This window comes from Hordeum vulgare, chromosome 6H (assembly GCF_904849725.1).
Source record: "Hordeum vulgare subsp. vulgare chromosome 6H, MorexV3_pseudomolecules_assembly, whole genome shotgun sequence".
Classification (NCBI taxonomy): Eukaryota; Viridiplantae; Streptophyta; class Magnoliopsida; order Poales; family Poaceae; genus Hordeum; species Hordeum vulgare.
In genome coordinates, this window is record NC_058523.1 from 526483296 (window position 1) to 526510088 (window position 26793).

At 45.2% G+C, this 26793-nt stretch overlaps 1 protein-coding gene across 1 annotated transcript; it reads right to left on the reverse strand.

The window, feature by feature from the left end:
- Positions 1–23042: 23042 nt before the first annotated feature.
- Positions 23043–26612, reverse strand: LOC123401853 (replication protein A 70 kDa DNA-binding subunit A-like). The gene is made up of 2 exons (XM_045095710.1): positions 26217–26612; positions 23043–25027 (listed from the first exon to the last, which is right to left on the reverse strand). The coding sequence occupies exons 1-2, from the start codon at positions 26495–26497 to the stop codon at positions 23344–23346; spliced, it is 1965 nt and encodes a 654-aa protein (XP_044951645.1). The 5' UTR covers positions 26498–26612; the 3' UTR covers positions 23043–23343.
- Positions 26613–26793: the final 181 nt, after the last annotated feature.

Genomic DNA, 26793 nt, shown 5'->3' on the forward strand with positions numbered 1-26793 from the left:
AGTAGGTGGTCAACCGTAACTATGATAGTAATGATGGAAGAACTCGTCTGAGGATGATAAAAGTTGGGCATCGTGCCGATGATAAGTCTTGGTATCCGTCTTGAGGATACTCGCTAAAGGTTCTTGGTAAGAACACAAGAGTTGGTATCCCCTGAGTATGGTGAGAGTAGCCTGGTATAGTTAGTTATCTACCACTCCCTTAGTAATAACAACCCTTTACTTAATCCTGATTGTTATGATGTTGTCTTGCCTTAATGCTAATGTTTGTTGTGAGCTTGCGAGTACATTCAAAGTACTCACCTGGCTTGCCATGCCAGTTTGCAGGTCATGCCTTGATTGCTTAGTTGTCAAGGATTCCGAATTGCGAGCTAGGATATGTGTTCCAGCCAGAGTCCCTGTGGAGTGGAGTTCATCACATCGGTCATTGTTCCGCTTCTAGTGTAGGATTTACCAAGGCGATGTAATCCATGTATCCTTGTAATCTTTTCGATAGTAATAAAGAGTTGATTTGTTCTATTCCAACGGTTCCGTATTCCAGAAGACTTGTCCTTGGGCTGGAATACGGGGTGTTCCGGTTTCCTCTGAGCCGGGGTGCCACATCCCTCTCCTCCCCGGTCGTTTTGCAGCTCCGGACGGCCCCGTCGTTCACCTCCCGAGCTCCTTCATCACGGCCTCCTCGTTGCCGGCAACCTAGGGCGCCCGGGTGACCAACTCCACCTCCTTCCGGTTGGCGACGTCACCCTGGTTCCATTCCTGCAGTTAGCTCGCCTCACCGTGCCCCAGAGTGTCGCCAGTGAATCCGTGCTCCTCTCTGGTTGCAGGGTTAGGGATGACACCTGGGGCCCACCTGTCATCCTCTCCCCCTCACGTTCCCCTTAGTGTGGCTGGCGTTGGGCCCCACCTGTCAGGTTTAAAACCCATGCAGGCGCGTGCCTCAGCTCGTCTGGCTTGGATGGCCTTTGGGCCGGCCCAGTTGTGGGTCGATCTCGCCCATGCACATAGCCCCTTCTTTTTCTTTTCCTTTTATGTCATTTTCTTCCAAATTTTCTACAAGAATAAATATTCCTCCAAGTCCAATGATTCCAATTTGAAAAATCTTGTAAAAATACCACCTATTTTATTATGCCACTTGTGCAATTTTTTAAAAAAGTTTCATGCACTGTTTTTTAACCCTGTTTTAAATATTCAAAGCCACTGTTAAAATGCTTTCCACCACTTTTTACACCCCAAAGCAAAACCTAATAATTTTCTCAATGCTAGTATTCACTCTAGTATTTTACGAAAATAGTTTGACATTTTCAGGTGTGATTTATTTTTCCTGTTTTTTTCGTGGCCTTATTTTTGCCCGTTATATTGTGACAGATTGCGTTGTTAACGAATAGCTTGGACAAGAAGGATTTGAAGAGCCTGAGAACTTTGTTGAGTCAGGCAAGCAACCCTTTGATCATGTCTAAGAAACCATTTTATACATGGCATATAGCACTTTATTCCGTTGCATTGAATCATGATGAAGTGGTGACCACTTTGATGGGTTTCCCATGTTACTTTATCGTTGATACTTGCATTAGGATAAATCTAATTTCTACTTAGAGTTCTGTGGGTGGGAAGTAGACAGGCTGCTTGGGACGGGAATATGCATGGTGTTGGGAAAGAAATGATTTCAAGAACCTTTCAAAAGCATTGTTAGGTGCCATTAATGCCCGATGAAGATGGTGTTGAGATAACCACTTGAGAAAGAAGTGGTGTACGGAGGCAAGTGAGTGTATTGTTTTCGAAAACAGATTGGTTTAAGTAGCGACCGTTACTCCAACCATGCATGTACAACCACAATATCCATTATGGAATGAGGCTTTGTTGATTACTTTGGTCGATACTAGCAGAGAGCCCGCATTATTAGTGGCGGGAGCAGGGACGGAGCTCCCGTGTAGCCATTGGTTTCAATTGACACCAATGTGTTCTGGTTTTTCAGCTAATAGTATTAACAAAAAGTGTGTCTGATCCCAGCCCAAAAATCTCATTGACCCGAGCCCAGCAGCTAAGGCTGCTAATCCCTAAAGCTTTAGCCCATAATGACCATAAAATTTTAAGAAAAAATAACAACCTGCGGCAGCAAACAATGACACAATGCTTGTCCCATTGCATAGGCACGTTTTTATGGGTGTATCGATTAGTCAATGTACACTGTCGTACGCCCAAGCTGTACCTGTACGTGAACAGACGTACGCCCTCGTAACCTCATCTCTTCGCCTCCTCATCTGGTTCCCTAATCCCGCCGCAGCGAACGCCGGCGAACTCGACGTCGTTTCATCTCGTCTCAAGAATGGTGACATCGGCCGACTGTCTGCCACTGCATAATATTTAATCTGCAAATATTTCGCATCCGAGGTAATTAATCTGCACCCACTTTGATCTCTCGGTCTCTATATTGTCTACAAATCATCGTGTTTTGGTTTCGTAATGGCTGTTGGTAGGTAATTTTGATTAGTTTCTCTTATTTGAATCCCCTAGGATCACGAGGATATGGATATTTTTTTGTTGAAAGGGAAACGAACAACACCAGATAGTAATGTGACAAGGACTTCAAGGCCAGCTAGACCAAGACAAGATCTTGCATCAAATAGGCCAGTACACAAAGAATAGATGAAGTTCCTTCGCCTCCGGTAGAAATTAACTTAGATGAAGTTCCTCATGATCCAGCTGATCGAAAAAGAATAGGCCAGTACACAAAGAATCCTAAGAAGCAAGATGAGATTGGAAGAATGTATATAAACCAAAAGAAGGCTGTAAATATCCTCTAAAAACCATCGGACGAGCTGAACGGAGATTTAATCCGAAATAGTATAAAGACAAGCATTGAATAGAGTATAGTGATAAGGTGCATAAGGCATTTTTCTGTGTTGCTATCTATTTAGAGATTACATCGACGGCCAAGGTGGTAATGATGCATTTGTTGTTAAAGGTTTCTCTTGTTGGAATAAGAGACATAGACTACATACTCATGAGGGTGAAGTTAATAGCTTTCACAATGTAGCGGTTAAAAGATGTGATGCTTTAATGAATCAAAATCAGTCCATTAAGGTTGCCCTCAACAATCAAACCGATATCACAAAGAAGCAAAATCGTATTTGGCTGAATACTTCGGCTGAATCGGATAGATACTTGCTACATCAAGGTTTAGCTTTCCGTGGAAATGATGAATCGAAGGATTCAAAAGATAAGAGGAATTTTCGAGAGTTGGTACAAACATTAGCAAATCAGAATGAGGATGTAAGGAAGGTAGTCCTTCAGAATGCTCCAAAAAATTACAAATGAGTGTCTACAGATATTCAAAAGGAACTTGTGAGTTATTTTGCAAAGGTGAATAACAACCATCACTATTGAGTACTATATATTTATTTCATGTAATTTATCTCTATAAGCACTCATAGTGACATTCTCCCTTGCTTTGCACAGATAATGCTGGATTCTATTCTTGAAGAGATTGGTGGTGATGTTTTCAGTTTATTGATTGATGAGGCTTTAGATGTGTCAGATAAAGAACAAATGGATGTTTTCTTGAGATAAGTTGACAAGCTTGGACTAATCCTGGAACGTTTAGTTGGAATTGTACATGTGAATGAAAGATCTGCAACGTGTTCAAGTCAACCCTTGAAAAATTGCTTGCTAATATTAGATTAAGCTTCAAACAACTCAGAGAGCAATGCTATGACGCTGCAAGCAATATGGGCGATGATTTTAATGGCTTGAAAGCCAAAATTCTAGAAGACAATTGGTCAGCATATTATGTGCATTGTTTTGCTCACCAACTTCAATTGGTTATAGTGGCAATTTCAAAGAAGAATGAAGATACTGCAGATTTCTTTTATATGATCTCTCTTCTATTTAATGTGGTTGGATCTTCTTGCAAAAGAAAAGACATGATCGGAGAGAGTAATCAAAAAATGTAAAAAAGACCATAAGTAGTGGACGAATTAGTACCGGCAGAGGGCTAAATCAAGACCAGTCACTTCAAAGGGCAGGAGACACCCGTTGGGGTTCTCACTATAGAACCCTTTCAAGCTTAATCCAGTTGTTCCCGTCAATTGTTAGTGTCCTGAATTATGTAGCAAAAGAAGGCAAGAAGGATTCCAAGAAAAGTGAAGCACGGGGCCTTCTATCATATTTTGGAACCTTTGATTTTGTGTTCTATTTGCACATGATGTTGTTGGAAATGTTCCCTAGAGGCAATAATAAATTAGTTATTATTATATTTGCGTGTTCATGATAATTGTTTATTATCCATGCTAGAATTGTATTGATTGGAAACTCAAATACATGTGTGGATACATAGACAACACACTGTCCCTAGTGAGCCTTTGAAGGACTAGCTCGTTGATCAAAGATGATCAAGGTTTCATGGCCATAAAGATGAGATATCGTTTGATAACGGGATCACATCATTAGGAGAATGATGTGATGGACAAGACCCAAACTATGAACGAGCATATGATCGTGTTAGTTTATTGCTACTGTTTTCTGTATGTCAAATTATCTGTTCCTATGACCATGAGATCATGCAACTCCCGCACACTTGAGGAATACCTTGTGTGTATCAAACGTCACAACGTAACTGGGTGACTATAAAGGTGCTCTATAGGTATCTCTGAAGGTGTCTGTTGGGTTGGCATGGATCAAGACCGGGATTTGTCACTCCGTATGACGGAAAGGTATCTTAGGGCCCACTCGGTAATGCAACATCACAACAAGCCTTGCAAGCAATGTGACTAAAGAGTTAGTCACATGATTTTGTATTACAGAACGAGTAAAGAGAGTTGCTAGTAACGATATTGAACTAGGTATAGAGATGCCGATGGTCGAATCTCGGGCAAGTAACATACCGATGGACAAAGAGAACAACATACGGGATTAACTCAATCCTTGACATAGAGGTTCAACTGATAAAGATCTTCGCGGAATATGTAGGAGCCAATATGAGCATCCAGGTCCCGCTATTGGTTATTGACCAGAGAGTGTCTCAGGTCATGTCTACATAGTTCTCGAACCTGCAGGGTGTGCACACTTAAGGTTTGGTGACGTTTTGGTATAATTGAGTTATGTATATTGGTGACCGAAGGTTGTTCACAGTCCCGAATGAGATCACAAACATCATGAGGAGCTCAGGAATGATCCGGAGGTAAAGATTGATATATAGGAAAGTGGTTTTTGAACTCCAGAAAAGTTTCGGGCATTTCCGGCAGTGTACCGGGAGTGACGAATGGGTTCTGGGGGTCCACTAGGTGGGCCCACCCACCCCAAAGGGTCTCATGGGCTGTGTGAGGACGTGAACGAGCCCCTAGTGGGCTGGCCAAAACACCCACTAAATCCCAATGTGGCTAGGAGGTGGGAAGGAAGAAACCCAAGTGGCGAAGGGAGATCAAGTCGAATCCTACTAGGAGTAGGATTGGAGGTGGACTTCCACCTCCTCCCACTTTGGCTGAACCCTTGAGGGTTTGAGGTTGCCTCCTCCCCTCCCTTCCTCCTATATACACTAGAGGATTTTAGGGCAGCCCTAACCCGAATAAGCCACGTGCTACCCTTTCTCTCTAGGTCATTTTCTCCTCTAAATTAGTTCAGTAGAGCTTGGCGAAGCCCTGCTGGATTAGTTCACCACCAACACCACCACTCCGTCGTGTTGGAGAACTCATTTACCTCTCCGCCCCTCTTGCTGGATCAAGAAGGCGGAGATCGTCATCGAGCTGTACGTGTGCTGAACGCGGAGGTGTCATCCGTCCGACACTAGATCGGGATGGATCGTGATGGGATCGCGGGACGGATCGTGATGAGATCGCGGAGCGGACTGTGATTTGGATCACAAAGATGTTCCACTATATCAACCGCGTTATATGTTGGGGAACGTCGCATGGGAAACAAAAAATTTCCTACGCGCACGAAGACCTATCATGGTGACGTCCATCTATGAGGGGGGTTTCAAATCTACGTACCCTTGTAGATCGCACAGCAGAAGCGTTAATAAACGCGGTTGATGTAGTCGAACGTCCTCATGTCCCTCGATCCGCCCCGCGAACCGTCCCACGATCCGCTCCGATCTAGTGCCGAACGGACGGCACCTCCGCGTTCAGCACACGTACAGCTCGACGATGATCTCGGCCTTCTTGATCCAGCAAGAGAGACGGAGAGGTAGATGAGTTCTCCGGCAGCATGACGGCGCTCCAGAGGTTGGTGGTGATCTAATCTCAGCGGGGCTCCGCCCGAGCTCCGCAGAAACGCGATCTAGAGGAAAACCCGTGGAGGTATGTGGTCGGGCTGCCGTGGAAAAGTTGTCTCAAATCAGCCCTAAAACCTCCGTATATATAGGTGGGAGGGGAGGGGCCTTGCCTTGGGGCTCAAGGAGCCCCAAGGGGTTCGGCCGAAGGGGGGGAGGAGGAGTCCTCCTCCAATCCTAGTCCAACTATTGCTTCTTCATAATTCGCAGGCTCATTGTTGTCTAACAACATAATTGATAAGACGGGATTACCGTACCACTCTGGAGTAGCACGCGGTCTCGCCGACCTGCGAGGTCCGATAGGAACTTGATCTGGAATTTCATGATCATCATCATTAATTTACTCCTCAACCGGCGTTGCAACGACAGGGGTTTCCCCTTGCCCTGCGCCACCATCCAGAGGGATAAGAGGTTCGACAACCTCATCAAGTTCTATCTTCCTCCCACTCAATTCTCTCGAGAGAAACTCCTTCTCGAGAAAAGCTCCATTCTTAGCAACAAACACTTTGCCCTCGGATTTGAGATAGAAGGTATACCCAATTGTCTCTTTCGGGTAACCTATGAATATGCACTTTTCCGCTTTGGGTTCCGGCTTTTCAGGCTGAAGCTTTTTGACATAAACATCACATCCCCAAACTTTAAGAAATGACAACTTTGGTCTTTTGCCATACCACAGTTCGTATGGTGTCATCTCAACGGATTTTGATGGTGCCCTATTTAAAGTGAATGCAGTTGTTTCTAATGCATAACCACAAAACGATAACGGCAAATCGGTAAGAGACATCATAGATCGCACCATCTCTAATAAAGTACGATTACGACGTTCGGACACACCATTACGCTGTGGTGTTCCAGACGGTGTCAACTGTTAAACAATTCCACATTGTCTTAAGTGAGCACCAAACTCGAAACTCAGATATTCACCCCCACGATCAGACCGTAGGAATTTGATCTTCTTGTTACGATGATTTTCAACTTCACTCTGAAATTGCTTGAACTTTTCAAATGTTTCAGACTTGTGCTTCATCAAGTAGACATAACCATATCTACTCAAATCGTAAGTGAAGGTGAGAAAATAACGATATCCGCCGCGTGCCTCCACGCTCATCGGACCACACACATCGGTATGTATGATTTCCAACAAGTCACTTGCACGCTCCATTGTTCCAGAGAACGGAGTTTTAGTCATCTTGCCCATGAGTCATGGTTCGCACGTGTCAAGTGAATCAAAGTCAAGTGGCTCCAAAAGTCCAACAGTATGGAGTTTCTTCATGCGTTTTACACCAATATGACCTAAGCGGCAGTGCCACAAAAACATGGCGCTATCATTGTTAACTCTAACTCTTTTGGTCTCAATGTTATGTATATGTGTATTATCACTATCAAGATTCAATATGAACAATCCTCTCACATTGGGTGCATGACCATAAAAGATATTACTCATAGAAATAGAACAACCATTATTCTCTGACTTAAACGCGTAACCGTCTCGCAATAAACAAGATCCAAATATAATGTTCATGCTTAACGCAGGCACTAAATAACAATTATTTAAGTTCATAACTAATCCTCATGGTAACTGAAGTGAAACTGTGCCGACGGCGATTGCATCAACCTTGGAACCATTTCCCACGCGCATCGTCACTTCATCCTTGGCCGGCCTTCGCTTATTCCGCAGTTCATGTTCTGAGTTGCAAATATGAGCAACAGAACCGGTATCGAATACCCAGGCACTACTACGAGAGCTGGTTAAGTACACATCAATAACATGTATATCAAATATACCTGATTTTTCTTTGGCCGCCTTCTTATCAGCCAGATACTTGGGGCAGTTGCGCTTCCAGTGACCCATACCCTTGCAATAATAGCACTCCGTTTCACGCTTAGGTCCAGCTTTGGGTTTCTTCGTCGGATTGGCAACAGGCTTGCCGCTCTTCTTTGAATTACCCTTCTTTCCTTTGTCGTTTCTCTTGAAACTAGTGGTCTTATTCACCATCAACACTTGATGCTTTTTACGGAGTTCTGACTCTGCGACTTTCAGCATCGCGAACAACTCCTCGGGTGACTTGTTCATCCCTTGCATGTTGTAGTTCAACACAAAGCCCTTATAGCTTGGCGGCAGTGATTGAAGAATTCTGTCAGTGATAGCTTCTTGCGGGAGTTCAATCCCCAGCTCAGCTAGACGGTTTGAGTACCCCAGACATTTTGAGCACATGTTCACTGACATACGAATTCTCCTCCATCTTGCAAGCATAGAATTTGTCGGAGGTCTCATACCTCTCGATCCGGGCGTTCTTCTGAAAGATAAACTTTAACTCCTGGAACATCTCATATGCTCCATGACGCTCAAAGCGACGTTGAAGTCCCGGCTCTAAGCCATACAAGACTGCACATTGAACTACTGAGTAGTCCTCCTTACGTGTTAACCAAGCGTTCTTAACATCTTGGTCAGCCGCAGCGGGTGGTTCATCTCCTAGCGCAGCATTAAGGACATAATCCTTCTTCCCAGCTTGCAAGAGCAACTTAAGATTACGAGCCCAGTCTACAAAGTTGCTTCCATCATCTTTCAACTTAGCTTTCTCTAGGAACGTATTAAAATTCAGGGTGACTGTCGCGTGAGCCATGATCTACAACAGAAATATATTCAAAGTGGACTTAGACTATGTTCAAGATAATTAGAGTTTAACTTAATCAAATTACTTGCTAAACTCCCACTCATAAAGTACATCTCTCTAGTCATTTGAGTGGTCTATGATCCAATTCCACTAGCTCAAGTCCGATCATCACGTGAGTTGAGGATAGTTTCAGTGGTAAGCATCCCTATGCTAATCATATCAACTATATGATTCATGATCAACCTTTCGGTATCATGTGTTCCGAGGCCATGTCTGCACATGCTAGGCTTCGTCAAGCTTAACCCGAGTGTTCCGCGTGTGCAACTATTTTGCACCCGTTGTATGTGAACGTTGAGTCTATCACGCCCGATCATCACGTGGTGTCTCGAAACGACGAACTATAGCAACGGTGCACAGTCGGGGAGAACACAATTTCGTCTTGAAATTTTAGCGAGAGATCACCTCATAATGCTACCGTCGTTCTAAGCAAAATAAGGTGCAAGAAAGGATTAACTTCACATGCAATTCATAAGTGACATGATATGGCCATCATCACGTGCTTCTTGATCTCCATCACCAAAGCACCGGCACGATCTTCTTTGTCACCGGCGCCACTGTTGGGGAACGTCGCAAGGGAAACAAAAAATTTCCTACACACACGAAGACCTATCATGGTGATGTCCATCTACGAGAGGGGATGAGTGATCTACGTACCCTTGTAGACCGTACAGCAGAAGCGTTAGAGAATGCGGTTGATGTAGTGGAACGTCCTCACGTCCCTCGATCCGCCCCGCGAACAATCCCGCGATCAGTCCCACGATCTAGTACCAAACGGACGGCACCTCCGCGTTCAGCACACGTACAGCTCGACGATGATCTCGGCCTTCTTGATCCAGCAAGAGAGACGGAGAGGTAGAAGAGTTCTCCGGCAGCGTGACGGTGCTCCGGAGGTTGGTGATGACCTTGTCTCAGCAGGGCTCCGCCCGAGCTCCGCAGAAACGCGATCTAGAGGAAAAACCGTGGAGGTATGTGGTCGGGCTGCCGTGGAAAAGTCGTCTCAAATCAGCCCTAAAACCTCCGTATATATAGGTGGGAGGGAGGGGGCCTTGCCTTGGGGCTCAAGAAGCCCCAAGGGGGTCGGCCGAGTCCAAGGGGGAGGACTCTCCCCCCCCCCAAACCGAGTTGGACTAGGTTTGGTGGGAGGGAGTCCCCCTTCCTTCCCACCTCCTCCCTTTTTTTTCTTTCTCTCTTGATTTTCTTCTCCTTGGCGCATAGGGCACTTGTGGGCTGTCCCACCAGCCCACTAAGGGCTGGTGTGTCTCCCCAAAGGCCTATGGGCTTCCCCGGGGTGGGTTTTCCCCCCGGTGAACTCCCGGAACCCATTCGTCATTCCCGGTACATTCCCGGTAACTCCGAAAACCTTCCGGTAATCAAATGAGGTCATCCTATATATCAATCTTCGTTTCCGGACCATTCCGGAAACCCTCGTGACGTCCGTGATCTCATCCGAGACTCCGAACAACATTCGGTAACCAACCATATAACTCAAATACGCATAAAACAACGTCGAACCTTAAGTGTGCAGACCCTGCGGGTTCGAGAACTATGTAGACATGACCCGAGAGACTCCTCGGTCAATATCCAATAGTGGGACCTGGATGCCCATATTGGATCCTACATATTCTACGAAGATCTTATCGTTTGAACCTCAGTGCCAAGGATTCGTATAATCCCGTATGTCATTCCCTTTGTCCTTCGGTATGTTACTTGCCCGAGATTCGATCGTCAGTATCCGCATACCTATTTCAATCTCGTTTACCGGCAAGTCTCTTTACTCGTTCCGTAATACAAGATCCCGCAACTTACACTAAGTTACATTGCTTGCAAGGCTTGTGTGTGATGTTGTATTACCGAGTGGGCCCCGAGATACCTCTCCGTCACACGGAGTGACAAATCCCAGTCTTGATCCATACTAACTCAACTAACACCTTCGGAGATACCTGTAGAGCATCTTTATAGTCACCCAGTTACGTTGCGACGTTTGATACACACAAAGCATTCCTCCGGTGTCTGTGAGTTATATGATCTCATGGTCATAGGAATAAATACTTGACACGCAGAAAACAGTAGCAACAAAATGACACGATCAACATGCTACGTCTATTAGTTTGGGTCTAGTCCATCACGTGATTCTCCCAATGACGTGATCCAGTTATCAAGCAACAACACCTTGTTCATAATCAGAAGACACTGACTATCATCGATCAACTGGCTAGCCAACTAGAGGCATGCTAGGGACGGTGTTTTGTCTATGTATCCACACATGTAAATGAGTCTTCATTCAATACAATTATAGCATGGATAATAAACTATTATCTTGATACAGGAATTATAATAATAACTATATTTATTATTGCCTCTAGGGCATAATTCCAACAGTCTCCCACTTGCACTAGAGTCAATAATCTAGCCCTCACATCACCATGTGAATTACATTGTAATAAATCTAACACCCATACAGTTCTGGTGTCGATCATGTTTTGGCCGTGGAAGAGGTTTAGTCAGCGGGTCTGCTACATTCAGATCCGTGTGCACTTTGCATATATTTACGTTCTCTTCCTCGACGTAGTCGCGGATGAGGTTGAAGCGTCGTTCAATGTGTCTGGTCTTCTTGTGAAACCATGGTTCCTTTGCTAAGGCAATAGCACCAGTGTTGTCACAGAACAAGGTTATTGGATTCAGTGTGCTTGGCACCACTTCCAAGATCCGTCATGAACTGCTTCATCCAGACACCCTCCTTAGCCGCCTCCGAGGCAGCCATGTACTCCGCTTCACATGTAGAATCTGCTACGACGCTTTGCTTGGAACTGCACCAGCTTACTGCACCCCCATTAAGAATAAATACGTATCCGGTTTGCGACTTAGAGTCGTCCGGATCTGTGTCAAAGCTTGCATCGACGTAACCTTTTACGGCGACCTCTTCGTCACCTCCATACACGAGAAACATCTCCTTAGTCCTTTTCAGGTACTTCAGGATATTCTTGACCGCTGTCGAGTGATCCACTCCTGGATTACTCTGGAACCTACCTGCCATACTTATGGCCAGGCTAACATCCGGTCTAGTGCACAGCATTGCATACATGATAGAACCTATGGCTGAAGCATAGGGGACGGAGCGCATATGCTCTCTATCTTCATCAGTTGCTGGGCACTGAGTCTTACTCAATCTCGTACCTTGTAAAACTGGCAAGAACCCTTTCTTGGACTGTTCCATTTTGAACCTCTTCAAAACTTTATCAAGGTATGTGCTTTGTGAAAGTCCTATCAAGCGTTTTGATCTATCCCTATAGATCTTAATGCCTAGAATGTAAGCAGCTTCTCCTAGGTCCTTCATAGAGAAACTTTTAATCAAGTAACCTTTTATGCTCTCCAAAAGCTCTACGTTGTTTCCAATCAGTAATATGTCATCCACATATAATATTAGAAACGCCACAGATCTCCCACTCACCTTCTTGTAAATACAAGATTCTCCAACCACTTGTATAAACCCAAATGCTTTGATCACCTCATCAAAGCGTTTGTTCCAACTCCGAGATGCTTGCACCAGTCCATAAATGGATTGCTGGAGCTTCCACACCTTGTTAGCACTCTTAGGATCGACAAAACCTTCGGGTTGCATCATATACAACTCTTCCTTAAGGAAACCGTTAAGGAACGCCGTTTTGACATCCATCTGCCAGATTTCATAACCGAAAAATGCAGGTATTGCTAACATGATTCTGACGGACTTAAGCATCGCTACGGGTGAGAAAGTCTCATCGTAGTCAACTCCTGGAACTTGTGAAAAACCCTTTGCCACAAGTCGAGCTTTATAAACGGTCACATTACCGTCAGCGTCCGTCTTCTTCTTAAAGATCCATTTGTTCTAAATAGCCTTGCGGCCCTCAGGTAGTATCTCCAAAGTCCACACTTTGTTCTCATACATGGATCCTATCTCGGACTTCATGGCTTCTAGCCATTTGTTGGAATCTGGGCCCACCATTGCTTCTTCATAATTTGCAGGTTCATTGTTGTCTAACAACATGATTGATAAGACGGGATTACCATACCACTCTGGAGCAGCGCGTGATCTCGTCGACCTGCGTGGTTCAACAGAAACTTGAACTGGAGTTTCATGATCATCATCATTAACTTCCTCCTCAACCGGCGTCGCAACGACAGAGGTTTCCCCTTGCCCTGTGCCACCATCCAGAGGGATGAGAGGTTCGACAACCTCGTCAAGTTCTATCTTCCTCCCACTCAATTCTCTCGAGAGAAACTCCTTCTCGAGAAAAGCTCCGTTCTTAGCAACAAACACTTTGCCCTCGGATTTGAGATAGAAGGTGTACCCAACTGTCTCTTTTGGGTAACCTATGAAGACGCACCTTTCCGCTTTGGGTTCCAGCTTTTCAGGCTGAAGCTTTTTGACATAAGCATCACATCCCCAAACTTTAAGAAACGACAACTTTGGCCTTTTGCCATACCACAGTTTGTATGGTGTCGTCTCAACGGATTTTGATGGTGCCCTATTTAAAGTGAATGCAGCTGTTTCTAATGCATAACCCCAAAATGATAACGGCAAATCAGTAAGAAACATCATAGATCGCACCATCTCTAATAAAGTACGATTACGACGTTCGGACACACCATTACGCTGTGGTGTTCCAGGCGGTGTCAACTGTGAAACAATTCCACATTTTCTTAAGTGATCACCAAACTCGAAACTCAGATATTCACCCCCACGATCAGACCGTAGGAACTTGATCTTCTTGTTACGATGATTTTCCACTTCACTCTGAAATTGCTTGAACTTTTCAAATGTTTCAGACTTGTGCTTCATCAAGTAGACATAACCATACCTACTCAAATCGTCAGTGAAGGTGAGAAAATAACGATATCTGCCGCGTGCCTCCACGCTCATTGGACCACACACATCGGTATGTATGATTTCCAATAAGTCACTTGCACGCTCCATTGTTCCGGAGAACGGAGTCTTAGTCATCTTGCCCATGAGGCATAGTTCGCACGTGTCAAGTGAATCAAAGTCAAGTGACTCCAAAAGTCCATCAGCATGGAGTTTCTTCATGCGCTTTACACCAATATGACCCAAGCGGCAGTGCCACAAAAATATGGCGCTATCATTGTTTACTCTAACTCTTTTGGTCTCAATGTTATGTATATGCGTATCGCTATCAAGATTCAATTTGAACAATCCTCTCACTTTCGGTGCATGACCATAAAAGATGTTACTCATAGAAATAGAACAACCATTATTCTCTGACTTAAAAGAGTAACCGTCTCGCAATAAACAAGATCCAGATATAATGTTCATGCTCAACGCAGGCACTAAATAACAATGATTTAAGTTCATCACTAATCCCGACGGTAGCTGAAGTGACACTGTGCCGACGGCGATTGCATCAACCTTGGAACCATTTCCTACGCGCATCGTCACTTCATCTTTCGCCAGCCTTCGTCTATTCCGCAGTTCCTGTTTCGAGTTGCAAATATGAGCAATAGAACCGGTATCGAATACCCAGGCACTACTACGAGAGCCGGTTAAGTACACATCAATAACATGTATATCAAATATACCTGATTTTTCTTTGCCCGCCTTCTTATCTGCCAGATACTTGGGGCAATTGCGCTTCCAGTGACCCATACCCTTGCAATAGTAGCACTCCGTTTCAGGCTTAGGTCCAGCCTTGGGTTTCTTCGGCGGATTGGCAACAGGCTTGCCGCTCTTCTTCGAATTGCCCTTCTTGCCTTTGCCGTTTCTCTTGAAACTAGTGGTCTTATTCACCATCAACACTTGATGCTCTTTACGGAGTTCAGACTCTGCGACTTTCAGCATCGCAAACAACTCGCCGGGAGACTTGTTCATCCCTTGCATGTTGTAGTTCAACACAAAGCCTTTGTAGCTTGGCGGCAGTGATTGAAGGATTCTGTCAGTGATAGCTTCTTGCGGGAGTTCAATCCCCAGCTCAGCTAGACGGTTTGAGTACCCAGACATTTTGAGCACATGTTCACTGACAGACGAGTTTTCCTCCATCTTGCAAGCATAGAATTTATCGGAGGTCTCATACCTCTCGATCCGGGCGTTCTTCTGAAAGATAAACTCCAACTCTTGGAACATCTCAAATGCTCCATGACGCTCAAAGCGACGTTGAAGTCCCGGTTCTAAGCCATACAAGACTGCACATTGAACTATTGAGTAGTCCTCCTTACGTGCTAACCAAGCGTTCTTAACATCCTGATCAGCCGTAGCGGGTGGTTCATCTCCTAGCGCAGCACTAAGGACATAATCCTTCTTCCCAGCTTGTAAGATTAGCTTAAGATTACGAGCCCAGTCTACAAAGTTGCTTCCATCATCTTTCAACTTAGCTTTCTCTAGGAACGTATTAAAATTCAGGATGACTGTCGCGTGAGCCATGATCTACAACACAAATATATTCAAAGTGGACTTAGACTATGTTCAAGATAATTAGAGTTTAACTTAATCAAATTATATGCTAAACTCCCACTCAAAAAGTACATCTCTCTAGTCATTTGAGTGGTTCATGATCCACTTACACTATCCCAAGTCCGATCATCACGTGAGTTGAGTATAGTTTCAGTGGTAAGCATCCCTATGCTAATCATATCATCTATATGATTCATGATCGACCTTTCGGTCTCATGTGTTCCGAGGCCATGTCTGCACATGCTAGGCTCGTCAAGCTTAACCCGAGTGTTCCGTGTGCGCAACTGTTTTGCACCCGTTGTATGTGAACGTTGAGTCTGTCACACCCGATCATCACGTGGTGTCTCGAAACGACGAACTGTAGCAACGGTGCACAGTCGGGGAGAACACAATTTCGTCTTGAAATTTTAGTGAGAGATCACCTCATAATGCTACCGTCATTCTAAGCAAAATAAGGTGCATAAAAGGATTAACATCACATGCAATTCATAAGTGACATGATATGGCCATCATCACGTGCTTCTTGATCTCCATCACCAAAGCACCGGCACGATCTTCTTGTCACCGGCGCCACACCATGATCATCCATCAACGTGTTGCCATCGGGGTTGTCGTGCTACTCATGCTATTACTACTAAAGCTACTTCCTAGCAAAATAGTAAACGCATCTGCAAGCACAAACGTTAGTATAAAGACAACCCTATAGCTCCTGCCGGTTGCCGTACCATCGACGTGCAAGTCGATATTTCTATTACAACATGATCATCTCATACATCCAATATATCACATCACATCGTTGGCCATATCACATCACAATCATACCCTGCAAAAACAAGTTAGACGTCCTCTAATTTTGTTGTTGCATGTTTTACGTGGTGACCATGGGTATCTAGTAGGATCGCATCTTACTTACGCAAACACCACAACGGAGATATATGAGTTGCTATTTAACCTCATCCAAGGACCTCCTCGGTCAAATCCGATTCAACTAAAGTTGGAGAAACCGACACTTGCCAGTCATCTTTGAGCAAAGGGGGTTACTCGTAACGATGAAACCAGTCTCTCGTAAGCGTGCGAGTAATGTCGGTCCAAGCCGCTTCAATCCAACAATACCGCGGAATCAAGAAAAGACTAAGGAGGGCAGCAAAACGCACATCACGCCCACAAAAACTTTTGTGTTCTACTCGAGAAGACATCTACGCATGAACCTAGCTCATGATGCCACTGTTGGGGAACGTCGCAAGGGAAACAAAAAATTTCCTACGCGCACGAAGACCTATCATGGTGATGTCCATCTACGAGAGGGGATGAGTGATCTACGTACCCTTGTAGACCATACAGCAGAAGCGTTAGAGAACGCGGTTGATGTAGTGGAACGTCCTCACGTCCCTCGATCCGCCCCGCGAACAATCCCGCGATCAGTCCCACGATCTAGTACCAAACAGACGGCACCTCCGCGTTTAGCACAAGTACAGCTCGACGATAATCTCGGCCTTCTTGATCCAGCAAGAGAGACGGAGAGGTAGAAGAGTTCTCCGGCAGCGTGACGGCGCTCCGGAGGTTGGTGATGACCTTGTCTCAGCAGGGCTCCGCCCGAGCTCCGCAGAAACGCGATCTAGAGGAAAAACCGTGGAGGTATGTGGTCGGGCTGCCGTGGAAAAGTCGTCTCAAATCAGCCCTAAAACCTCCGTATATATAGGTGGGAGGGAGGGGGCCTTGCCTTGGGGCTCAAGGAGCCCCAAGGGGGTCGGCCGAGTCCAAGGGGGAGGACTCTCCCCCCCCCCCCCAAACCGAGTTGTACTAGGTTTGGTGGGAGGGAGTCCCCCTTCCTTCCCACCTCCTCCCTTTTTTTTCTTTCTCTCTTGATTTTCTTCTCCTTGGCGCATAGGGCACTTGTGGGCTGTCCCACCAGCCCACTAAGGGCTGGTGTGTCTCCCCCAAGGCCTATAGGCTTCCCCGGGGTGGGTTGCCCCCCCGGTGAACTCCCGGAACCCATTCGTCATTCCCGGTACATTCCCGGTAACTCCGAAAACCTTCCGGTAATCAAATGAGGTCATCCTATATATCAATCTTCGTTTCCGGACCATTCCGGAAACCCTCGTGACGTCCGTGATCTCATTCGGGACTCCGAACAACATTTGGTAACCAACCATATAACTCAAATACGCATAAAACAACGTCGAACCTTAAGTGTGCAGACCCTGCGGGTTCGAGAACTATGTAGACATGACCCGAGAGACTCCTCGGTCAATATCCAATAGCGGGACCTGGATGCCCATATTGGATCCTACATATTCTACGAAGATCTTATCGTTTGAACCTCAGTGCCAAGGATTCGTATAATCCCGTATGTCATTCCCTTTGTCCTTCGGTATGTTACTTGCCCGAGATTCGATCGTCAGTATCCGCATACCTATTTCAATCTCGTTTACCGGCAAGTCTCTTTACTCGTTCCGTAATACAAGATCCCGCAACTTACACTAAGTTACATTGCTTGCAAGGCTTGTGTGTGATGTTGTATTACCGAGTGGGCCCCGAGATACCTCTCCGTCACACGGAGTGACAAATCCCAGTCTTGATCCATACTAACTCAAGTAACACCTTCGGAGATACCTGTAGAGCATCTTTATAGTCATCCAGTTACGTTGCGACGTTTGATACACACAAAGCATTCCTCCGGTGTCAGTGAGTTATATGATCTCATGGTCATAGGAATAAATACTTGACACGCAGAAAACAGTAGCAACAAAATGACACGATCAACATGCTACGTCTATTAGTTTGGGTCTAGTCCATCACGTGATTCTCCCAATGACGTGATCCAGTTATCAAGCAACAACACCTTGTTCATAATCAGAAGACACTGACTATCATCGATCAACTGGCTAGCCAACTAGAGGCATGCTAGGGACGGTGTTTTGTCTATGTATTCACACATGTAAATGAGTCTTCATTCAATACAATTATAGCATGGATAATAAACTATTATCTTGATACAGGAATTATAATAATAACTATATTTATTATTGCCTCTAGGGCATAATTCCAACAGCCACACCATGATCTCCATCAACGTGTCGCCATCGGGGTTGTCGTGCTACTCATGCTATTACTACTAAAGCTACATCCTAGCAATATAGTAAACGCATCTGCAAGCACAAACGTTAGTTTAAAGACAACCCTATGGCTCCTGCCGGTTGCCGTACCATCGACGTGCAAGTCGATATTAACTATTACAACATGATCATCTCATACATCCAATATATCACATCACATCGTTGGCCATATCACATCACAAGCATACCCTGCAAAAACAAGTTAGACGTCCTCTAATTGTTGTTGCATGTTTTACGTGGTGACTATGGGTATCTAGTAGGATCGCATCTTACTTACGCAAACACCACAACGGAGATATATGAATTGCTATTTAACCTCATCCAAGGACCTCCTCGGTCAAATCCGATTCAACTAAAGTTGGAGAAACCGACACTCGCCAGTCATCTTTGAGCAACGAAGTTGCTCGTAGCAATGAAACCAGTCTCTCGTAAGCGTACGAGTAATGTCGGTCCGAGCCGCTTCGATCCAACAATACCGCGGAATCAAGAAAAGACTAAGGAGGGCAGCAAATCGCACATCACCGCCCACAAAAACTTTTGTGTTCTACTCGAGAATACATCTACGCATGAACCTAGCTCATGATGCCACTGTTGGGGAACGTCGCATGGGAAACAAATATTTTCCTACCCGCACGAAGACCTATCATGGTGATGTCCATCTACGAGGGGGATTTCAGATCTACATACACTTGTAGATCGCACAGCAGAAGCGTTAATAAACGCGGTTGATGTAGTGGAACGTCCTCACGTCCCTCGATCCGCCCCGCGAACCGTCCCACGAACCGTCTCGCGATCCGTCCCACGATCCGCTCCGATCTAGTGCCGAACAGACGGCACCTCCGCGTTCAGCACACGTACAGCTCGACGATGATCTCGGCCTTCTTGATCCAGCAAGAGAGACAGAGAGGTATATGAGTTCTCCGGCAGCGTGACACCGCTCCGGAGGTTGGTGGTGATCTAATCTCAGCAGGGCTCCGCCCGAGCTCCGCAGAAACGTGATCTAGAGGAAACACTGTGGAGGTATGTGGTTGGGCTGCCGTGGAAAAGTTGTCTCAAATCAGCCCTAAAACCTCTGTATATATAGGTGGGAGGGGAGGGGCCTTGCCTTGGGGCTCAAGGAGCCCCAAGGGGTTCGGCCGAAGGGGGGAGGAGGAGTCCTCCTCCAATCCTAGTCCAACTAGGATTGGAAGGTGGAGTCCTTCCCTTCCTTCCCACTTCCCTTTTTTTCTCTTTGGTTTTCTTATCTCCCTGCGCAGGGGCCTCTCTAGGCTTGCCCACCAGCCCACTAAGGGTTGGTGCGGCACCCTTAAGGCCTATGGGCTTCCCCGGGGTGGGCTGCCCCCCCCCCCCCCGGGTGAACATCCGGAACCCATTCGTCATTCCCGGTACATTCCCAGTAATTCCGAAAACCTTCCGGCAATCAAATGAGGTCATCCTATATATCAATCTTTGTCTTCGGACCATTTCGGAAACCCTCGTGACGTCCGTGATCTCATCCGGGACTCCGAACAACATTCGGTAACCAACCATATAACTCAAATACGCATAAAACAACGTCGAACCTTAAGTGTGCAGACCCTGCGGGTTCGAGAACTATGTAGACATGACCCGAGGGACTCCTCAGTCAATATCCAATAGCGGGACCTGGATGCCCATATTGGATCCTACATATTCTACGAAGATCTTATCGTTTGAACCTCAGTGCCAAGGATTCATATAATCCCGTATGTCATTCCCTTTGTCCTTCGGTATGTTACTTGCCCGAGATTCGATCGTCAGTATCTGCATACCTATTTCAATCTCGTTTACCGGCAAGTCTCTTTACTCGTACCGTAATACAAGATCCCGCAACTTACACTAAGTCACATTGCTTGCAAGGCTTGTGTGTGATGTTGTATTACCGAGTGGGCCCCGAGATACCTCTCCGTCATACGGGGTGACAAATCCCAGTCTTGATCCATACTAACTCAGCGGACGCCTTCGGAGATACCTGTAGAGCATCTTTATAGCCACCCAGTTACGTTGTGACATTTGATACACACAAAGTATTCCTCCGGTGTCAGTGAGTTATATGATCTCATGGTCATAGGAATAAATACTTGACACGCAGAAAACAGTAGCAACAAAATGACACGATCAACATGCTAAGTCTATTAATTTGGGTCTAGTCCATCACATGATTCTCCCAATGATGTGATCCAGTTATCAAGCAACAACACCTTGTACATAGTCAGAAGACCCTGACTATCCTTGATCAACTGGCTAGGCAACTAGAGGCTTGCTAGGGACAGTGTTTTGTCTACGTATCCACACATGTATCTAAGTCTTCATTCAATACAATTATAGCATGGATAATAAACGATTATCTTGATACATGAATTATAATAATAACTTATTTATCATTGCCTCTAGGGCATAATTCCAACATTATATACGCTTTCGCTTAGCGATCTACAAGGGTATGTGGATCCGATCTCTCCTCTGGTAGATGGTCATCACCATGGATAGATCTTATGTATGCGTAGGAATTTTTTTGTTTCCCATGCGACGTTACCCAACAGATGTTCCATATACTAGGGAGTGCATGATGAATATGTTGATCGGCATAAACCAAGAAAAAGAACCAATATTACAGACCTTCATCATTACCAAATAGAGTGCCTTAATTTTGTTATTGATTGGCAACTTAGAGAGTTTGATGATAGATTCAATGAAGTTAATCATGCACTGCTTATCGACATGGCTTATTTCAACCCAAAAAAACTCATTCGCTGCTTTTTACTTGAAGAATTTATTGAAGCTAGCTTAGTTTTATCCCGATGATTTCAATTCAACACAATTGGTGGATCTTGATCATGAATTTCGAATTTTCGTTGACAATGTCTGAGTGGACCAAAGATTCGCCAATTTGGATGGTATTGCTGATCTTGCTAAAGTGTCGGTGGAAACTAAAAAGCACCTTGCTTTTTCTTTGGTGTATCAACTTCTCAAGTTGGTGCTAAGTTTGCCAGATGCCACAGCATCAATGGAGAGATACTTTTCAGCAATGAATATCATCAAGAGTGTTGTGAGGAACAAAATGGGTGACGAGTTCATGAGTGATTGCCTTATTTGCTATGTGGAGAAAGACATATTTTCTACGATAACAAATAATGATGTGATTGGTCTATTAAAGAAGATGAAAGATCGAGAACGAAAGTTACAAAATGTGAGTCTCATTTCACTTTTTTTTGCTTAATGATACTTATTTTCTGCATTATTTGTTTCTTACTATTGTTGTGAATATATTATATTCTTTTGTTCATCCTTTTCACGAAGTTACAAGTGAAACGTTCCAAAGTCATATTTTTGCTTTTTTCCAGAATATGTAAACAAGTGTTGTTTTATGACTTCGCTCAACCAATACTAGGTATGAATGTTTTATGTAGTAATAATACCACTGGCTCATTGCATATTTTTGCTATTTATATCGCTCTCAGTCATTATCTATGTTGTTGCACCACTATAATTTCCCCTAGAGGCCTATTGTGGGCAGCGGTTGACACCAGTGCCCATTTTCTTCTAGCTTCGTTCCTGTGCGGGAGTGATGTGGCCACTCGATACAGAGTCATGCCGGAAAGGACGACCATGGGTTGTTTCTACAGACACCAGGCACAACGTTGCGTGTTCTCATGGATGATACTAGTGATGTACATCATGAGGGATGGCACCAGGAGAGTGCTCCGCGTCCATGGCGGGCGAGTTCAATGTCAGTGTAAAATTGTTTTAACCAGAACAAAAGCTATTTTAACTCTAGTGTAAAATAATTTAAATTAGGACGTAGAGTTGAACTTGCTTAAGAATTAGTTCAACTTTAATGTAAAATTATTTGAATTAGAACTAAGGCTATTGCAACTCTAGAATAAATTTATTTAAACTAGGATAAAATGCTAATTCAACTCTAGTGTACAATCATTTAAATCCTAATGTAAAATTTATTTGAACTAGGACATGAGCAATATCAGTAAAACTATTTCGACAAGTGTATATGAGTTAGTTCAAATCTAACGTAGAACTATCTGAAACAGGACAAATAGGTAGTTCAAGTCTACAATGAAATTATTTTAATCATGACATGAGCTAGTTCACTTCTGCTTTAAAATATTTAAACTGGTGATAAATTCAAATAGCTTAGAACCGCCGAGATGGACACGCTTCTGGATGAAGTTGTGACAGTATTCTCCGCGTTGGATGTTAAATAGTCTCTACGCTTCCACTCCAGTGCCCAGCTGAACATTCCTGCACAGTTGAAGCTACACAGCTGAACATTCCTGCACAGTTGAAGCTACACAGCTGAACAAGTTGTCATGTCTATGCGGTGGATGGTTAGCTGTGTGAGCCGGATGCCTGCAGTGTGGTGCAATCAAGCTGGAAAGAACAATATACAAGACTGAACAAACGAAAGATTAATAAGTACCCATGTTCTTTCATGGACAGATGTATTCAAGCTGGATTAGAGAGCCTTCACAAACTGTGTCCACCAGCTATACTGGAACTGCATTGCTCGGTTGAAAAAAGCAGGGATGCCATAACACAGACATCAATATTATTCAGTAGCTACATCCGAATTGATCCGTTAAAATTAACACAATGACATAGAGTCTGCATAGATCCGTTAAAATTAACACAAGGACATAAGGTCTACATAGGCAGAGACGTTGGCATGCTTACTATTACTATCACATCAAAAACATCGGTATGAACTGAATAGATCCTGAATCTCTAATATGGTAAGTAAACCTTGGGCCTTGTGAGCAAAAGAGAACATGTTATGGACACCGGCACACCTCTTCGGGTGAAACTCGCAGCTCAATATGATGCCATCGACCTTGAAAGTAAATCGAGCAGATGTCTGCTTTCGGCAGCAGGATCAAACCTCTCCACTTTGACTAATGTGTTCTTCACTCTCCGCTCGTCGCTGTACGTTTCTTCTTTGACTTTCAGCCTGAGCAGATAATCCTGGAACAGACAGCTGAGCATGATCTCTGCAAAGCGAGGATCCCCGTTCTCTTTGTATGTAATGAGATCTAGCGCCGAGCAGCCTAGTAACTCTTGCGCGGTCTCCTGAAACGCTGTCACCCAAGCTGTTCCCGAGTGATCTTGAATCTGAAGCTGCAAAAGATACCTGTAATCACACTCTGGAAACTCCTTGTCGCATCTGTCACACACCCACAAGCCAGAAGTCCCCTTTGTCACTTTCTTATTGCACTGCCGGTCACCTTCCTTGGTAGGGCAAGCTGTGTAGCAGAAGTTGTCGCTCTTGAAGAATATAATGGAGGCTTTCACCGTAACCCAATCAGGTTTGTCTCCCATTCCAAGACCTTCATCCTTGATTTTAGCAATTGTCATTCGGACCTCGTTCCTTGATGCTGCAGGAGTGTGATCCCTAGATATGGACTGAGTAGAAGCATCCCTTCCTCCACCGTCGAACCATTGCCTCAGAGTATGAGCTTCAGAGAGATCAGGGTCGATGAGGAGTTGAGAGGAAGAAATTGTGCCGACACACTTGCCATTGAAATCATTCACTCTTCCTGTTTTGACACCCAGCACGGGGAAGACCCCGCGTTCAACCATTTCTTGCAGCTGTGAGCCTTCTCTGTTGCAAAAGTCACCCCACATGGTTAGATCAACACTTCGACCAGACATATCCTTCAGGCCAATAATTCTTTTCAGAGTTTCCGTGCCATTTTTCTTCTGTACTGTGGTGGAAGGGCTGACAGAGATAGCAACACCTATGATGTCAAGTACAGTACCGGTCGGAGTATCCTCAATTTCACTGATCGGTCTGAAGTTAAACTGCTGAGAGGGAATTGAGCTATCCTCATCAGGACAAAGATCCACTGATGAATCTCTCTCCAATGTGATCTCCCACTCACTGTTCAGATGGTTATAGTTCCTCTGTGCAGGTTTCAAGTTTCCTCTTGATACCACATAGACCTTACCAACTTCCACAACTTCATAGAAGCGATCAACGTGAGCGTTGAAACATGCTACCCGTATCTCACCCCCATCAGAATCAAGCAGGTCAAAGTTGAACACTTTGCCGTCACCTTTTGCATTGTGGTACCGCCGGATGTCTCCCTTTGCAGTAACTCTACCCTTGATAGCCCAGCGGCCCTGATAAGGATTTAAAGAAGATATGGGGATTATTCTAGCAGGGGCTTCATTTTTTGCAATTGCTCCTTGATTTTTGTAACTGGGTGCAGGACGATAAGATGGCTGTGCTGTTGGCTGGAAGACTGGAGATTTGTCACTGAGCCTGGTGGGTGTGTTCAAGGAGCTCCCTGCCACCGAAGGTTGGAAGACTGGAACATTGCCATTGGGCCTTGTGGGACTTGGGTTTCCTGCCGCCAAACCATATTGACGTGCTCCGTTAAATTGCTCCACTCTTGGGTTGTTTTGATTAGAGGATTCACTTTCTGGAGTAATCACTGGATTGCCAATGATGTCACACTCCGCGAGAAGAACTGTCAAATTCAGAACGACAATAACCCTACAGATATTCAACCAATCAGCTCAACAACAACAAATAATTTCACATACCCTCAAGACAAAAGAACTAATTTGCATTTGCACTAGTTACTTAGAAACTTGAATCATGGCACATTTCGGTTCACAAACTATGTTCCGGCAGCATTTATTGACGAGCAGATCACAAAAGACACAATGAAACAAAGTCAGTTGGCAGCTAAAATAGGTAAATGACAACTTGCATCATCAAGTATACTGCTGAACCAAGTGTGTAAAGCTGAAAGACACAAACCACTAAATGATTCAACCAGATAAAGACAGCTACATCTGTAAGCATGGCGTAAAGTACAGTGATCAAATAAACCTTCCATGCACCATATGACCCAATCAGTAAACAAGGAACCTAGCTGATGCACAGCATCACGACCAGTCGACTGGAGTATATAGCAACAACTTGCTGCATAACTAACTAAATGAACCAAAGCACACAACAAACTTCTTCTAATCATCAAAACGACCATAATGTCAGTTCTCTTTGCAGGTTTATCTCCAGTCTATTTGACGCTTATCTCTTATATTGAGTGTTTTATGAAATTCAAGGTAGAGGACCTCCGCTCCAGTTCATTCAGAAAATAACATCATTTAACCAGCCAGAAACGCACAGTGCCATAGCCAGATCTACGATTTTGCCACCATTATGAGTACCAGAAATATAATCCAATGAATTAAGTTTTACACAAACACCAAACCGTATCATGCCTCACAACACAACTTAATTACACATCCCAGTTGATACACAGATATCTTCTAGTCCTAAAAAGGAATTACAGAATCCAATTCAATCAGCAGCAGGTCAGTGGAACAAAATTTCGACGCCACTCTGGTTGAGTACTGTTATATCCTAGAGGGAAAAGACCTAGTTCACTTCTACGGATTATACTAGTACCTAAGGAAGCATAACATCTGTATCAGGATCAGCGTACACTGAATTTTCCAAGTATCAATCTAAAGCGAGACCCTCAACCAATTTGAGGGACAGCAACTCGCAGGGACCAATTAGACTACACTTACGCGCAGGAATCGCAGACCGCGACCACACGTGCCGAGCAGCGAGAATCCGCGCGCGGGCACGAACCCTAACCGAAACCGCCCGAATCGCAAGGGCAAACAACCGAGCATCGATCTACGCTAGAGGGATGCGGGAGGCGAACCTTCTTCCGCCGACCATGTTGATGACGTACTCGTCGAGCTGCACGACGGAGCCGCGGCGGATGAGCCCCGAGCGCGCCTGGTCGCTGAGCTGGCCGGCGAACATCGCGGGGCAGGTCTCGGCGCCGTCGGAGACGAGGCCGCGCCACCTGTCGCTCCGGGGCGTCCCCCTGCCGTCGACGTTGACGCAGCGCAGGTTGACGACCTGGACGATGGGCCTGAGGTTCGTGTCCCCCGCCAGCGCCGCCCCCACGCCGTTCGGGGTCAGCCTCGCCGACGCCATCGGTGGGCCGGATTCGCGGCAGGGTGGGGCGGAGAAGGTGGTGCGGATTTGAAAATCTGGGAGGTTTGGGGAGGCGTCGGAAATGGCGACGGGAGTCGAAGTGGGGGGGAAGAGGCGGTTGCGGTTGCTCGGTGGCGTCGCGGGCTCCTTCCCGGGGAAGACTGAGCTCCGATGAATCTGACCGTTGGATCGGGCCCGGATGGGATGATCGAGCGGCGGTGGACAACCCACGTAACGAGAGCGCGCGCGGCATTAACTTGGGCCTGGGCTGGGTGCTGGTGGACCCTGTGAGAACA

What these genes read in the sequence shown, in the direction of transcription:
- LOC123401853 (XM_045095710.1), bottom strand. Translation starts at nt 26,497, where the DNA reads ATGGCGTCGGCGAGGCTGACCCCGAACGGCGTGGGGGCGGCGCTGGCG. An exon ending in AACATGGTCGGCGGAAGAAG is followed by an intron (nt 25,028 to 26,216) that starts GTTCGCCTCCCG and finishes GAATATCTGTAG; the next exon opens with GGTTATTGTCGTTCTGAATT.